A 17,800-nucleotide genomic window follows, 5' to 3' on the forward strand; every position below is an offset into this window, starting at 1 on the left:
AAAGCATCACCAGTTCCTGATCTGGTCCATTTTCAAACTCAAACTTTCTCCCATTGACTTCTGCACCACACCAGAATTTGTCTTGTTCTGTTCTGATTTCAAAGACCTATCCTGCTGATGGACAGACAGACAGATGGCTGGACAGAGTCCTGAGACTTGCATAATTCATTTCCAACATTCTGTTGCATTGCAAAGAATAAAAAAGATGCAAAAAGGCCTTCTCAGATGAACAATGGAAAATTAATGCAAAGCTAGCCACAGAACAGTATGCTTGGCAGTGAAAAATGTCAGCAATCCTTCTTGGCAACACTAATTCCAATACATATGGAACAAATAGGAACACAACTCCTGTGTGTAACAGTTGCTTTAAAAGTGCAAGAAACAAATTTCATTGTGACATGCTAAGCCAATTGGAACATTTAGCTTTGTTTAGCATATTTTACATCCTGATTATGGGGGACTTCATAGTGTATATAGCTTCAAGCTGAAATACTTTGTATTATGTTTTATATCCAGATTCTTAAAGAGTCTAGAAGAAAAGTTCTGCTTGCAAAAATGTTGACATAAACTGGTATATTTTCTGTGATATTTCATTCTCTGATTGTTATCCTCTGAAATATGAGGAAGAGCAAATGAGGAAGACTATAGCTCACAACAACTGTGATTTAGTAGTGAATATAAAGAAGCAATATTCTTTTAAACAGCTGAATGTAAGATACGAACATGATTTTTTTAAAAAGGGAAGAAAAATTATGAGGACAGCCTGAATATTAGGCTGATACTAAAGGTCATCAAAGGATAATGATGACTGTTTTCCTAATTACTTAACTGTTTTGTTTTGTTAAAAAAAAAGCTGAAAACAGGGTAGAGGTGTTTGTGAATTTCTTCCTTAACTTCTAGCCATAAAATGTCCTGGATCAGCTACAATCAAGTAATGTTAGATAGCATTTTCATAAATGTGTCCTATTAGGCCACTGCACTGCACTGTCTGCCCCATTGCCAGTTATGGGCCACATGACATTTTCTGAATATAGGAACTGTTCTCCATCCACTGCCAGCCCACCATAAATGTATCTCCCACTCTGCTTCAAAAGCACATTTCCATCCAGAGCTGCCTTAAAACTTCCATGCTTCTAAACTATTGCACTTCATTCGTTTAGCAATACCTACCGCGTTGACTGCCTGCAGTGAGTAGAATGACCATCCCTTCCAGGGTCTGTTTGCTGCCTTGTACAACCATTACATCCTATATTCTCAGCTGGTTAGCATCTTCCTTCCTTCCTTCCTTCCTTCCTTCCTTCCTTCCTTCCTTCCTTCCTTCCTTCCTTCCTTCCTTCCTTCCTTCCTTCCAGTGGATCCAAAATGGCCCATAAAAGTTGTGGAATCCAGTTAAATCTCCTGGCCACCATGTTTCCTCTCCTCTTCTGCTAGTAACCTATGTTCTACCTTTACATCTCTCAGTGGGCATCCTTTTGATTTTTTTTTCCATGCTGGATGAAGCATGCTTTCCTTTCTTTCCCATTGTATCCTTTGTACTGTAATGGTTATCCATCCATCCATCCATCCATATATCTATCTATCATCTCATCTATTTGTTTTTTAGTTGCTATATAGATACATTGGGGAAAAAAGCTACAAAAATGCACTGAATGCTGCTTCTTGGCTTCTAGGCTTCTGTGAAACTGAACATCACTTCTTCATTGCCACAAAAGTTATAGGAATAAAGGAACACATTCACTTTGCCTTAATCATTTTAATCTTGAAGCGATTATGATACAATAAGGGGAGAATAAAAAGGATCTGCATTAGTAATAAAGGAGAGACAGTGGGAAATCATTATTCTAGCACCCTTAGGGCTTGGGGGGGCTTACATTTCCCAATACTAAATGCAAAAATCACAGGGCACCATTGCTATCCTACAAGACCACTGCACAGATTCCTACTAAAAGCAAACAACATGAAACCCACTGTAGATCACTATTCTTGTACCTAATACTAAAGCATCAAGATATCAGGGCTGAGCAAACATTTTGAAAAGGTTCTTCTGCATATATGGGAGCCTGTACTAAGTACTTCTTTTCAAATAATTGAAGTAGCCACATGTTTTTTCCAAGCATTCATGGCTAGTTTTGGAAGCTGCTCCTGACTGTCCCTGTGTGCATTTGGCTTGGAACCAGCTCTGTTAAACAATTTGCACAGTCATAGAAGGCATATACATTTAAATCAGCTGTCTAGAGTCCTGAAAATGCCATGCCTAAGGCGTTTCCACTGCCATTAAGCACTGTATTTATTAACTTTCTAAAAACTGTATTGCTTTCCTAAGCAGAAAGAAGGGGGAAAAGATGCAAAAACAGATTATAAAACATATAAAAGACAGGCCAGTTTTTAAACATAGCTATAAACTATGAGCATATGGAATAATATTGATCAGTTTTTCCATTACATCAGTAAAGAGCCAGTTCATAAGCAGAATATGGACACATATCATCAATCAAAGTTTTAAACCCAGGGTAGTACAATAATTCCATCAGAAAACTTTTTTTTTTAATATCCCATGCTTAATAAATCCACAGTCCTTCATGTACTGATATATTCCAAAATTTTGGCATATAATTCAAAATCATACTCATGTTTTCATATTACTCTTCCTAAAATCATATTTAAAAAAGTAAACTAAAATGGAACAAGTAGTAGAACAAGCCTATCCACTTTTAAATATATTTTATCCAATATATGATAGATTAGATGATAGATAGATGATGGATGGATGGATGGATGGATGGATGGATGGATGGATGGATACTGTAGATTTGGAATAATCCACAACACATTTCAATGGCAAAATGTCAAGACCAAATTGTAATATCAAAAGACATTTTAAATTGAATTTACTACCATTCTGCAGTTTTATACAATCCACATTTCTGCTGCAATAATTTAAATGGTTTAAAACTTGATTGGCAATAAGATGATCTTAAGTATTAATATCTCTATTAGCCCATGGATTCTGAAATGACAATTTACCTGCAATTTTAAACTGGAATGATTCCAGAGTGTAAGGTTATCATATGACTAAGGGTAAAATTATACTTCTGTCCCAACAACTTTCATTTATGTCTTGCAGCCTGCAATGCTGGAAATCCAACTTAATTTTGACTAAGAAAAAGAACCAAGCCTCTGCCAAGATATCAAGGGTTATTGACTTACTTTTTAATTGTGCCTATTGTGGTTTCTGGAGTTGAGCCCTTGGGTTCCACAGAGAAAGAGAGGTCAAAATGAAAATATTTTCCACTAAACCATATTAAAGAACTTTTTTGTGTCCAGTGAGACCACCACTGCCAATTTCAGTTTTTCTGGATGTATCTCTAAAATATCAATTAGTACTGTAATACTGTTCTAGAATTGTTGCTCTATTAGGAAGCCAGATTGTTTAGGATGGTCAATCAAAAGCAGAATTATTTGCCAGGACAATCCACATGCCAGGATCATCATTTAACAAGGAAATTTCAATAATCAGTAGTCTTTCCCAGAGCTCAAAATTAATAAACCACATTAAACAAAGCTGGAAAAACTTTATGCAGACAAGATAAAGAAGCATGGCTTTCCAATGTCTTTATACTAGCTGTGCTCTGGGTGTCAATCTATATGGGCTCAGAAAGTTGGTGATTGCTCCATTCTCAGCTCCCATCCCTTTCCCCCTTATAGGGATGCACTGGGGAGAATTAACTGGGTTCTTTCTCTCCTCAGGCCCCCAGTTTGATCTAGGCCATTAAAAAATTTTTTTTGCCATCTTTCACTCTCTCCCATACCAAATTTGATCGCATTCAGTGTTCAACGAGGTATCCTGCTGAAAGACAAATGGAGTCCGAAGCCCTTTTGCCTAATTTCCCACATTTTGTTGGATTAGGAAGAATGGCAAGGTAGGGAAGGCCTGCAGAGTATGATTTTGGGAATTCTTCCCAATCTCTTTATCAGCAGCAGCCATACGGCTCTGTATTTTCTTCTGTGTAATGAATTGGGTTGTGTCTGTGTGTGTGTGCACCCTTTCTCTCCAGGTACTAATCAAGAGATATACATACACTGTGCCTGTGTGTGCACACCTGTGTGTGTGTCTTTGAGGGCCTAATCAAATTGAATGCATGTGTGTTGTCTGTTTTTGTGTGTATGCACATATTAGAATCACAGGTGTACTGTATACAGTATACTTCACTTAGGGTCGCATATCCAGGACAGATGGGGACTTGGAATGTAAGTTACCAGCATTCTGTCCCCCATTGGGGGAGATGGATGGTGATATAAATTTAATAAATAAATAAAATAAATAGAAATTCTCTGTTGCTCCCCAACTACTTTCCCTGTAAGGATACACCAAGGGAACTTTTCCTAGATTTTTTTTCTCCACAACCTCAGGCCTGATTTGGCCCCTTTTCAAACTCAATTTTTCTTTTGCTGGCCTCCCACTCAAACCAAATTTAGTCTCATTCTGGGTTTTTTTTTCAGATAGATATTCTGCTATCAGACAGTTCTGAATCCCTTTATATAATTTCCTTCTGTGGTATCGGAAAGATTAAGAAATATTGTTTGGATCTGTCATTATATACTTTATTATCAGAATGTTAATAGTAAAAATGGTATTACTTAGTTATTGCAATTTCAGTTGAAAGCTAATAATAATCCATGCTACCAATATGTTTACATTATCACCTTGATTGACCAGACTGTCACCGTACAGAGTCCTGCTGGTCGCAACGCACTTTCCATTTGTTTTGAATCATGGCTTTCCTTCTCCAGGTTTGGCCAAAGTCCTTGACTATAGGATCTTCCCATCTCCTTGGAGGTCGGCCAATAGGACTTTTTACTTCTCTTGGATACCATTCAGCAACTGCTGTTGTCCAACGGCCATCCAACATGCGCACATGTCCTACCCAGAGTAGCTTCCATTTTCAATATTCGACATCATTTATTCCACTTCGTGTTCTAATCTGGCTGCTTGGGATGTGGTCTCAGAAAGAAACTTTTAGCATGGATCTTTCCATACCCCTTACTATTCTTGAAAGCTCTTCCTCTTCTGCCTTTGTTAGCGACCATGTTTCACTTCCATATAGCACCGCCAAGACAGTCAAATTAAAAAGATCAGCACAAGTTTTCCATCGATCTTCTCATTCTATAGGACTTCCCTAATGGAGTTGTATCTAGCCCATCCAGCTTTCTTTCTTCTGACCAGTTCTTCTCTTTGATCGTTGTTCATTTTGATTAGCTGTCCCAGGTAGACATAGTGGTCAACCTCTTCAATAAGTTCATTCTGAAGCCTCATTTGGAATTTTGGAAGGTTCCCTGTCTGCATATATTTTGTTTTAGTGTGATGTTTACATTATAGGATTCAAATATTCTGAATCAAGCACACAGAAGAAATTAAGTTCCAGTGTAGCACACATAGCAAGTTTTATGTAGCTCTGGTATACATTGTGTTGCATCTGTACTCAAAAATTCTTTCTCTATTTTCTTGTTAAGGTGTTTAATGCACTTTCCTTCCATAAAGCATGTGCAATAATAAAACCATGACTACATGCCCTAAAAATATCCCCCAAAGCCATTGTGTTTGCAGAGTCTAAGAATTTTTATTTAATGAGACAAAGTTTTTAAAGGACTACAGAAACCATGAATAATCCCAAGAAGAAAAAGAGAAAAATATTAAGATAAAAAAGCTAAAAAAAGAACCAAAAGAAAAATACAAAGCCCCCCCCCCCAAAAAAAAACCAGAAAGAAAACTGGAAAAAACATAAACAGTACTACAAAACAGCTCTACAAAATTTTCCAGATGATATGTAGTGAAACCAAGCTGCAGTGTCCTATCTCTTTTTTAAAAACTCTTAAGGAAAAATATTAAATTGTTTGCTCTGCTATTTGTTTGCTCTGTGGTCCGAATCAAAGATCTTCAAACTAGAATCAAGGGATAACAAGAACAAGTAATTTTATACATTTTTGCTGTTGCCAAGTGAGCTTCAGTGAGAACCTTCTGCTTCTGAACTGTCTGTGAAGGCAGATCTGGAAAAATCATTATCCTCTTTATATTTCACTATAAAGACACTGCTTGCTGACATAAATGCAGGATAGGAGGCTGTGCTAAAGGTTTTTGAAACTTCACAGCAACAGGACAGGAACTGACTTTTGTACTGATTGGAAATGGAAACCTACAGAATGAACAGTTTGAATTTCAAGCTCGTGTTCTAGCTGCAGTAAATGGAAAGGTATACTTTTCTCCACAAAGACTGCTAGAGATTTTGTTCAATGTTGTAAGGAATGCTTAAAAATCGTAATTATTTTACAAGGTAGGCCCTGTAATAAAGTCACTTCATCTTGACAACTTTGATTTCAACCCCTTTTTTAAATCTCTAGCACTTTAGTTGTATTTTCAAGCACACTATTTCTAGTTTCCTGTGAATCAATCACTAAGGTTTTTAATTTTCTGATTGCATAAATTCAGTTCTAAGACTGTAAATCATAGGAATTCTTTTAGTGGTAGGAAACTCTCCATACCCTTTTTCCTCTGTTAGTTTCTTTTATGGATCAGGAATAAATTCAGCAGAAGCTAAAGCTTGTAATTCTTCATCTCGTTCAGAAAGTTGCTCAGAAGAATGGAACAACTCCTTTTCTTTAGATCCATAATTTATCACAACACAGTAATTCAAACACAGACAGACAAAATGAATTTTCTGCTAACCAATTAAGCAATAAAAAATGAAGATATAGACCCTTAACTTGGGACAGAATTTAGTCCATTGATTTGTCATCACCATATAAACTAAAGTTAATTATCTTTTATCTTTTAATCAGCCCCAACAGCAAGGCCTTCTAGATGGATTAAGTTAGTAACATAATAAAGTGTCAAAATATGAACACAGCTTTCTTGTTACACTCTGCACTTTTGCACTAGACATGTTCACCATTTATAACCCATACTATTTTTTTTCCTGATCCTGGTAGAAAAGCTTTTATCCCAAAATCAAACTTTTTTCTTAAAAGAATGATTCTGCAAAAGCCTTTTTCTCCCTCAAATTTGGTATATTTAAGCTGGTTCTTTCCTTAGAACTTTTGTGCTGCTTTGCAATTGGAAAAATGGCACAGAACTTGTCTACCTTCTGGGTCATATAGGATCACGATTCATCCCACCACCTTCCTCTAGCCGTTCCCTGCTGCCTTTTTAGGAGGGTGTGATTTGAGAGCGAAGGCTTGGTATATAGGTCAGACACGATCAAGCAAAATTCTGATCCAAAGACAAACTCCCGAATACCAACGAACAGCTAGGACTTTTTCCTTAACTTTGGTCCATGTAATACATCCTACTTGGTCCCTGCTTGACTGATCCTAACCCTAACCCTAGTTGCCCTTATCACTATATTACATATCTGCCCATTCCTCACGCATTCTTCTGAAATGCAAGCAACTTGATCAATCTTTTTCTGTTCACTTTTTAAAATGTGTGTGTGTGTGCAACTAACCAAACAGCTGTCTTATGTATGTGCTGCACATATACTTTTTGAAATATACCATCCATTGTGCATATCTTGCTAATTGCCTATTGCTTTTCCCAGCTAGAGTGTCCTAATTGTTGCTGCAATCTCCTTTTGATTAAAGATCCTAGCATGTGCCTTTAGATACGTAACTGTAAGAAAGGTATGTGGTAAGCTGCTGCAAACAGATGTAATCTAGGCACATCTTACTTTGTTTTTCAAGAGCAACTTCAATGATCAACACATTACTGCTTATGAATAGCAGGATAAAATGCTTGATGCTACAACAGAAGCCAGAAAGAAATGAGCCACACATAGGAATTCAATAGGAGACAGAAATGACATGATATCCAGCAAATTCAGCATTGATCCAATGGCAGAACTCAGCCTCCAAAACTACTGTGTACTTTGAAAATGTACTATGACTTTTGCTGCTGGATTCCTTGAAACTCTTTATTATGATTTGTGTTGCCCAGGCTATTAAACTAACACGTGATGGCAGCTTCTCTACTGGCAGGGTTCATACATTATGTGAAACCATCATTTAATTAATTTTGATTTAATGAACAAATGATGATTGCCTGAAGCTACATAACATGCTAAACAAATAAATAATATTTCAACTTAGCACAATATGTGAACTACATCTATGTCTCTTTGATAGAAATATTAGAAACTAGATTCAGAAATGAAAAGGAGCAAAACAGAACCACATGGCAAGCTATAACATGTAGCAAGACCAGGAAAAAATACAATCTCAGCATTTCTTCAGTCCTTCCATATGTCTCAATATTTTAAATTAGAAATCTATGAGCAGAACCAGTTAAATAATTACCCCTTCTGGATAGCATCTAGTCAGCCAAGGGAGTTAGTAGCTGTGGAATCCTAGGATCCGACATAGGTTAAAGCATAATACACCAATCTCCAAAGTTCTTCAACTTTATATAATTTTTTTCTAAACAAAGTATTTTACTTTAGTCTTTATTACAGGTCACAGACTCACCAAGCATAGCAAAGTAAAATATAATAAAATACAGTAAAACAGCATAAAAAAGCACAACACCCTCATATCCACTTAATATAACCAGTAATCAATCCCCAGTTAATTTACTTTTTAGCAAACAATGAGTTCTACAGGCTAAAGAACAAAGTAACTAAAAAATCTGGTTTAAGCCACTGACAGGAAAAAGAAACAAAATCAAGAGGTTAGTATCAAAGGAAGTTTATTTAATTATAGTTAGATTTCATATAGAAATATATTAATTGCATTTTTAATGAAAGAAGAATAAGGAAGAGGCACAAAGCAAGCCTCCCAACAAGTGTTCTCCAGATGAACTGCAAAACAAATCCCATCATCTGCAATATTAAGGACACCAGGCAGAAGAAGGCAGGTACAAAGCCTTGCAATACAGAATAAAAGAGAGGAAACAATAACAATCAACTGTCTGAATTTGCAAGACTCAAGACAACCTGCATCTTAGCAATAACATCTACTGGAAATTATCTAGTAGAAAATTTGTATAACATTTCAGGTTGTTCTAAAAATGAAACAGCTTCTTCTAGCTGAAATTTCTCTTTTCTTCTTCAGAGGGCAAATCATTTCAGCAGGGAATTCACAGCTTTGCATACTGTTGGAGTATCATCCCCAGTTTCTGGCTCAGAATGATGTTTCCTTTAACTTTTAGCTTACCAGAGATGAATGCCTGTATCAGGAAAAGGAAAGAAAAACAATTAAGTCTGCCTGAAAGTGTCACTTTAGAAACACTTAGAGAGTTAAGACTGAATAGGCATTAACCACAATCATCCTCATACCTCTACTCAACCACATAACTGAAATAAAACCAAATGGCCAAGTGGCTCTTTTCAGTATCCAGCTTGGTCACTTTCAATACATAACTTGCCAAGATTACGGAGAAGACATAAAAAGAAGGAGAAGAGAAGCAGCAGAAAGGGAAGGAGTGTTCCTTGGTCTACTTCGTGCCTAGATCCCTTTGTACACATCAAATTTTTATTGCAGCAGTAGATATGAAGAACCTGCATTCATTTTACCCCTGACAACAATTTCATCTGGGGTTTAAGTATTATGCTTTACAGACTTATTACACAGAAAGTCAAACTACAGCTATGAAACCCCTAAGACTGTAGTGTTATAATGTTTTCAAGAGATCATCAGTGCTTCCAACACTTCTAAACAGTATCCACACAACCAAAAATTAAATACCACAATTTTAAGAAAAAAGGCTGAAATCTGGAGACAGTGAAATCTCAGGTGATGTATAATTCTCGGCCAAGTTTATTTTTAATTTGACTTTGATACCTGAGCTACTGTGCTTGAAAATATTTCAACAATTTGATGCACATCACAGGTAAATGCCCCCGCAAGAGGGGGAAGAATTCCAAGAAGACAAAACATGGCATTTGTTGCATACAGGGAGCACTTGCATGCATAGACATACTAAATTATATTAGGTAAACAAGAGATTCCATATATATTCCTCTTTGCACAGTGAAAGCTGTCCTTTTTTAGTTAAAAGTGTGCATATTTCTCCCTCCTTCCAGTTTTCCCCAAAATAACATCCCTGTGAGGTAGTTTAGGCTGAGAGAAATTGACTGGCCTAAAGTTATGTGCTTCTTTTTTCCCTACTTAACAATTTTTTAATCTATTCTCACTTTGCCTGTTCATCCAAAGTTGGATCATATAATTTAAAGCAGGGTCAACATTATGGCTTTGTAAACCATGACTAACAATAACATGTTGGTCTCATAGCAGTACCTAAGTGTAAATGCAAACTTCTTATTTCAGTGCTGATGTCCTACTTAACAAGTCAGAGCTTGCAGCAAACATTTGCCTCTATACCTTCTGTGGATTGATCTTGCCTAGTGCCAAGTTCACAAAATTTTCATCTGACACAGTGAAAACAGTATCAGCTTTTCCACGGGCAGGTCCTTGGTACAACTCTCCAGATCCATTCTTTAGGTCTATGGCTGGTGGGAAAAAAAAGATACCAAAAATCAATATTAAGAGAAGGAATGTGGGCTTTATTATTTAAAGCTCTGCTTAGTAGAAGTGAAGGGAAAAAAAGTTAATGAAGAAAAACAGAGGCAAAGCCATATGCTTCCTGGGAATCATATTTTTATACTCAAAAATTTTATATCAAGATGGGAGTTGTACAGATTAAATTAGATGACAGAATACTGGCAACTGAAGAAAATAAGTTTAATTTCTAAATCTAATTAGTTTTAACAGATTTTTAAAAACCAAACATCAAATAACAAGTCACAGAATTACAGAAATAATGAAAACCATTTCTCTTACCACTTAGTTTCAGACTTCTAACTGTAGGATTTCTTAAATTATTTTAATTTAATAAAACACAGAATAACATGTACCTAATTATGTATATCCCATTCAATCAGTCTAGTTACTTACAATATAATGCACTATCAGAATGGTGGGAGTTAAGAGACAAATGCAAAGCTCTCCATGCTTTTTTTTCATAATACGTTTAAGGAGCAATCATTTAATTCTGATCTCCTAGACTTCTTTATCTTACAGGCTTTCTTCAGTGAACACACATGTAGGATTAATGTAGGATTTTTTGTTGTCTTTTCTTTAAAACAATCAGTTTCAAGAGTATCTTGAATCTCAGCCAAGTACCACGCCTTTCTTCATGGAACACCACTATTTCTCAAAGTGTCTGATTTTCAAAGTCCTATTTCCTGCACAAAATGCACTGCCAAAATGTTCTACTACAAGGCACCTAAGTTATCATGATGCTAGCAATGGAGAATGTTATGACAAGATTTTGTTCTGTCAATTCATTTTCACATCCTGCAAATTTTCAGAGCAATTTCTTCTCTCTCACCCCATGCAAGGAATGTAAAACCAAAGGCATTGCCAATTAATATTCCTGTATGGACCTGACAGGTTTAATTATGATATTGTAGCAATCTTGCCATCAATAAGACAACAATCTGGAAGCTGTCTGCTTATTTTTTAGGTTGTTCCTACAAATAACATCTTCATCTAAACTAGTTTTTTTTTTTTAAATTAATACAGAATACTTTTACATTTGATCAATGCAAATGAAAAATCTGCTTTGATCTGATTGATCAGTTTGTTTAAAAACCTGCTCCATGTTCCCGTAACAATTGCATAGTACATGTTCTGAAAGGGCTAAGTCATGTTATCTTTTTGAAAAACAGAGTTTCATCAAGGTTAATGAAATAGAAAACAGTTATTCTTTGATAGACTGATTTTGTTAGAGGATCTCTGGGTAGAAATACTGGAACTTATCTGAATAAAAATTGTCTATGGCAAGCAATCATTTAATAGTTTAATGTATTGGACAAAAGTATCATCAGTGGTCAAGAAATTGCTGGGCGGTATTGAGCTTCAGGATTTAGTGCTGTGGTTTCGCCTGCAACTGTGGCTACAAGGACCACAGACAACTGAGCAGGAACTGACTCGGTCTGGTGCAGATTGGTGAGGACTGGTTTCTGATTGGTTATTTGTTTGCATCTGACCTTAACTGAGCATTTTGATGGTGCTGGTTCCTGACTGGTTCTTTGTTCATGCTGGGTTCTGGCTGGTTAATTTGAGCAGCTGACTCCTGACTGGGTCCATGTCCAGGCAAGTCACAAACCTGTATCAATTGGAAGCTAACTCAGCTAAAAACCAATCAAAAGTCAGGTCACCTGGCTATAAAGACAAGAGCCCAGTCAGTTTCTGCTCAGTTGCCTATGGTCTGTGTAGTAGACCACCTTGCCTCTGAAGATGCCAGTTACAGTTGCCAGTGAAATGTCAAGAAATTTGTTCTCTAGACCATGGTCACTAAACCCTGAAGCTCAACACTGTCCAACAGATACCAGCTGTGAAAGCCTACCTAGTCAAGAAATCCTACATTCAAATTTCACTTTACCCACAAAAATACTAGGTGGCTTTAGACAAGCCAGGATGGTCTCTGCTTGTCATCAGCAGTATAGTAGCAGTACAGGCCAACTATACATGGTTGCTATATAACTGAATTTACAATGCATATGTACAGGATTGCTTTATTGGTGTTTATATACACGAAGTTCTGGACACTTGAAAGATGCTACATAAATATAAATGCTAAATAGCCCCACAAAGCTAGTTCATCAGGGGAGGAAAATGCTCCTGATTTAAGAAGGGTATACGTGTGGGGGGAGAGGGAGGCAAGGAATTGTCCTGATATATCAAAAGCATTTCTGTGCAGCCTGCAAAGAAAATCTTGTTACTATTAAAATAAGCTACTAAAAGTATCACAGTGAAGAATTCCCACTCCCATTGCAAATATTAATTCTAGTTCACATACTCTAGCCGCTAAGGGACACTAATGAAATGAAGAGGTTGGCGTGATACGAGGGAGGAGGCTACAGACAATTGCACAAAGCAATAAAAGCTTTTTTGGCAGTCATGAATTTGGGAAGAATAAAATTATTGGCTGTGTCAACCAGAACTGCAAATCATTTCCTTAAGGGCTTTCTCTCCCCCACCCTCTTCCTGACATGCAGCCCAAGGACATCAGGCAAAGTTGCCAGAGTTTCAGTCATCGCCCACAACTGCTACAAGCTGCAGGGTCTCTGAAGGCGGCCAGGGCTGTCAGCAGCCACAGAGTACAGAGCAGCAGAAGGCCAGGGAACAGTGACAAGGCAAAACCAAGGCAGGCTGCAACACATGGTTAACACTGCAAACAAACCTAGCAGGTGGGGCAGGAAAAGACTAAGTGCCAGAAGCCAACATCTGCAGTTAAATTTCAGTTTGCTAGTTTTTAGCAACAGAGGGCCAAAGCAGAAAGTGGGGGGAGAAGATTCTGGGAGGTGGAAGGGAGGGAGGGAGAAAAGTCAATGTTAACCAAAGTTAACAAAACTAAAACGAACAAAAATACACCTGTTTGTTGTCATAAAAAATGCCAGTTACACTGAAAGGGTAAAAAAAAATACAGTTAAAATTAAGCTCAGCCAACTGCCTTTTCTAATTGCTGCATAAATTCTACTTGAATATTCAGTGTAAAAGAAAGGCAGAATTTAGGACATAATAAGGTTTGGGTCAATCTATCTCAAGTCTGAATTGAAATATCAACTAGCCAGAGCCTGTGCTGTGATTTTTATTTTTCCATCATCCCCTGAGAGATGCTGACAAGATGGCTTCAGCATACGAAGCTTTGGCTTTTAAAATGGAAAGGAACAGCTCAGAAGCCAAGGGTGGTTCCAGAGACATTTCTGCTTTGGGCTAAAGGCAAGGGAGGGAGATTCCCTAGGTACTTAATATTTTTGGCTCACAGATATAGGATATCCCATAGAGATTGTTTTATTTTTCTTCTTAAAGGTAACTTCTGAATTCAAATTTTAGTTAGAAGTACAGATAGAAAGTCTAAAGTTCCTTTAAGGGAAATCTTTTACTCTGGAAAAGTAAGAATTCTGCTAGATGGATACGGTAGCTTTTGTTTCTTGATTAACCAACAACACTAACATGTCCCTAACATGTATTTTTCTACACTGAATTTCATTTTGGTATATTTTATTGCTGATATCTGGAATTCTGGGCTTGATATTTTTTTAACTCTTAAATAGCTGTAGTGGTTATGATTCACTGGAATCTAAAAAGAATCTAAGAATCTATGTGACTAGAATTTCAGATTTATTGATTTAACCTGTTTATAGCATGCTCCTTAGGGAGAAGAGGCATGGCAGTGGCATAGAAGGATAGACATTTTCAATTTCCATACCTGAGATACATTGCTCACTATTGTGATACTAATATAATAAATCAAATTGTGGAAGAAAGACAGATAAAAGACAGTTGTCACAAGGAGAAGTAACTGATAGGCAGTTCCTAGGTTAAGCAAGTGGCCATTCAAGGAAGTCTTGAATACATCAGTTTTAGTGCACATTGGCTTCTGCACAGTGCACATGCACAAAATGGCAGCATATAAGTTTAATACATTATTATTATTACTATTATTCCTTGGCTAAAAGCAGGTTTGAGGAAGTCAAAGTCTGTTTAACCAGAGGAGTGCCAGCATATAATATAGCTGTGGAAAAGAAGATTATGATAACATTAACCCAGAATATGGCATTCATTCAATTATTAAATTAAAATGCTGCCTTTACTTCAGGAGTTCAAGGTGGCATACCTAGCAGTCCCTTGTCCAACTTTTTTTCCTGCAACAAATCCGTTTGTTTAGCTAAGAGACAGCAACTGGCCCAGACTTATTCAGTGAGCGTCCATGGCTGAGGAAGGACTTGAACCTGGATTTTTCCAATTTCTCTTCACCACATGGATGATATAATACTTTAGAACTTGACTGGTATTAAACACAAGAAGTATACTTGTGATTAAGGCAATCAAGCAGAATTATTTTCATAAGTTCCTCATATGACAACTATGTTGTAAGAGTTGGTTGTTACTCTAAACTGAGATCTAAATCATTCCTACTACAGCAGTGTAAGTTTAAATCATTATTTCATCAGACCTAGATTTTTAGGATTCTTATTTCATAGCTTCCTCAATAATGATGAGAATGATGGCCATCATCACCATCATCCCCTTTAACCTTCTGAGCACTTTGTCATTGGGTGTGCCCAACAAGGAAGCCATTTTGTGAAAAGCGACTCCTCTTAATTATGGTATCCATTATACTTTATCAACATTCCAAGTACCCATTCATCCAAAAAGGTCAGACCCTTGTGCATACATAGCTCTGCCTTCATCCCAAGTTTGAGTGTTTGTCACCTATATTTATCCCTGAATATGTTATCTGCCTAATGGAGATTCTGAACCTATTATGATTTCCATCCAAAAGTACTTTTCAGAGGATGCTTGTTTGCAAATGGAGCGGTAATTCAATGTCTTGTAATGATAAATATGCAGAAATAAACCTAACGTACTGCTTCAAGATAGAAGAAACAAGAGGATGAACAAAGTAATTCTGAGTGTTTAAAGCATTTTCCTCACATTTTCAGTAAATCAACTTCTGTTTGTGTATCCTGGGCTAACAATTTGGAAATACCCCATTTTTCCTTAGACTGATTGAAAAGCCTCAGTTGACTTGAGTCCCAAATCCACAGCTGACAGAATATTGTGACTCATCCATATTTCTACTAGTTATGCTGTAATATTTTAATATCCCTAGCCTTGACTTCCTAACTACAATTACAATTGTCAGTACGAGAAAAAGTAAACATTGGGTTGTTCCTTTTCATGTAGCAGGATTTAGAAACAAGGTTCACTAATTCCATTAGAGGACAAAATAAGGCACTCCATAAATAAATTAATCTTGCAACTTACTCCACTGCATTGCAGTCTTGTTCTCCTTAGTGATGTTCCACTGAAATACAGCGTTTACTTTCTTCACCAGCTCATTTCCAACATCTTTGATATGGCGACCAATTTCTTCAAAAATAAGGTTACTTTGCAACTCTGATGCCTAGTATATAAATTGAAGGATCTCTGAGATATATTGTGATGGTAAAAATCACCCAAATCCCCTTCATGTCCATATTATTCAAGTCAACCACTTTTATATAATTTTATAGCCCTTTTTAAAGGTGTTGCTAATATAGATTAACTACAATCAAAACAAAATGAGACCAATATGCTGCTATTTACGAGATCAGGGGGCAGTCAGTCACACCCCGGTCAGCTTGCAGCTTGACTATTGCAATGCAGTCTATATGTGGTTGCCCTTGAAGACCACACAGAAACTTTAACTGGTCCAGAATGTGGCAGTGCAGGCAGAGATAGGCATGCCTTCGTAAGCCCATGTGACACCGCTTCATTGGTTGCCAGTTTGCTTCCTGCTGTGATTCAAGGCATTGGCTATTACCTATAAAGCCCTACATACATAGGACGCAGATACTTGAAGCATGCCTATTTCTCCTAGTATCTGCCATTTACTTTAAAATCTGGTATGTTTCTACTATTCCCACATATCTTTCTGTTTTGATTTGTACACTGCCCAACTCCCAACAACTCTGGGCAATTCACAAGAAAACATTAAAACTATAAAATAATAAAAACAATACAGCAATAAAAGAAATTAAAAAACAAAGATGGCAAAACTAGGCAGCAACAAAACACACACCCACTCCTCAAAAGGGGCTACACCTTTTCTAGCCAAAGGCCTGGGCAAAGAGTGAGGTCTTCAAGGCCCTCCAAAATGCGAGTAATGTGGAAGCCACCCGGATCTCAGAAGGAACCTCATTCTACAGGACAGGAATCCTGTCACTTAGATCCAACAGGGTTGCCGCACTCCAGGTTCCTTCAATTAAACAATGCCATCTAACAGGACCCTGGAAGTGCACCTTCTCCGTTGCAGCTCCTGTCTTGAATTACCGGCCTTGAAGACCTTGCTCTTTGCCCAGGCCTTTGGCTAGGAAGGGTGTAGCTCCTTTTGAGGAGTGGGTGTGTGTTTTGTTGCTACCTAGTTTTGCCATCTTTGTTTTTTAATTTCTTCTTTTATTGCTATATTGTTTTTATTATTATATAGTTTTAATGTTTTCTTGTGAACTGCTCAGTCGTTGGGAGTTGGGCAGTGTACAAATTGAAACAAAAAGATGTAAGGCAATCGTAGAAACGTACCAGATTTTAAAGAAAAGGGTTATGGCAAATTACCATGCAGGTAAGCTTTTTTCCTATCACACAACTTCTAAAGACACACTTGGCGTATTTCTGAATCTTGCAGCAACCAAATATGCTATATTGGTCCACTTACAGAATGGCATCCATCAAAGGAAGGCATTCTTCATATTTTCTTCATAATCCTGTGCACCTCTAGGATGATTTGGGTAAATTCAGGGTGTAGATATGCAAGTCCACTTCATTAATAGCAGTGTTCTCACACTACTGGATGTAACCCATTAAGTTTAAGTGGTATGAAACAAGTTTTTTCAAGTCTTCTTTTCAGCTGAAATACGCAGATTTATCCTCCCTTCCAATTTATGTTCTCAATCTGTCACATACCAAAGTAAATACCAAGTGAATGCCACACAGTCCACTACTATTGGACTGAAAATACACCATTATGATGTGCTTCCATATTTCTTAGCCTTGATGGCTGTAGCAGAAATCTCACAGGTTCAATTCAGAGAACGTAAGAGAGTTGACCAGATAATGACCAAGAAGAACATGAGTGGCTAAATGAAAGTGGCCTCAGCGCTTAATTAAATCTCCTTTTTCTCCTGATGCAGAGGCAGAATTCTCACAGAGCCAATAAGCAGATATTGGCTGCATGTAAACAAGCAACATAATTTGGCTTTTTTGT

At 37.1% G+C, this 17,800-nt stretch overlaps 1 protein-coding gene across 1 annotated transcript in view; it reads right to left on the reverse strand.

The window, feature by feature from the left end:
* Positions 1-8,476: 8,476 nt before the first annotated feature.
* The window catches only part of HSD17B4 (hydroxysteroid 17-beta dehydrogenase 4), a 59,142-nt gene continuing 49,818 nt past the window's right edge, over positions 8,477-17,800 (reverse strand). Inside the window, exons 22-24 of the mRNA XM_063295302.1 lie at positions 15,826-15,964; positions 10,369-10,496; positions 8,477-9,214 (exon numbers count right to left, since the gene is read on the reverse strand). Of these exons, the coding sequence (XP_063151372.1) occupies positions 9,125-9,214; positions 10,369-10,496; positions 15,826-15,964 (357 nt within the window). The 3' untranslated portion in view covers positions 8,477-9,124. The remainder of the gene's footprint in view (positions 9,215-10,368; positions 10,497-15,825; positions 15,965-17,800) is intronic.

Source organism: Candoia aspera, chromosome 2, assembly GCF_035149785.1.
Source record: "Candoia aspera isolate rCanAsp1 chromosome 2, rCanAsp1.hap2, whole genome shotgun sequence".
In the NCBI taxonomy this organism is placed as follows: Eukaryota; Metazoa; Chordata; class Lepidosauria; order Squamata; family Boidae; genus Candoia; species Candoia aspera.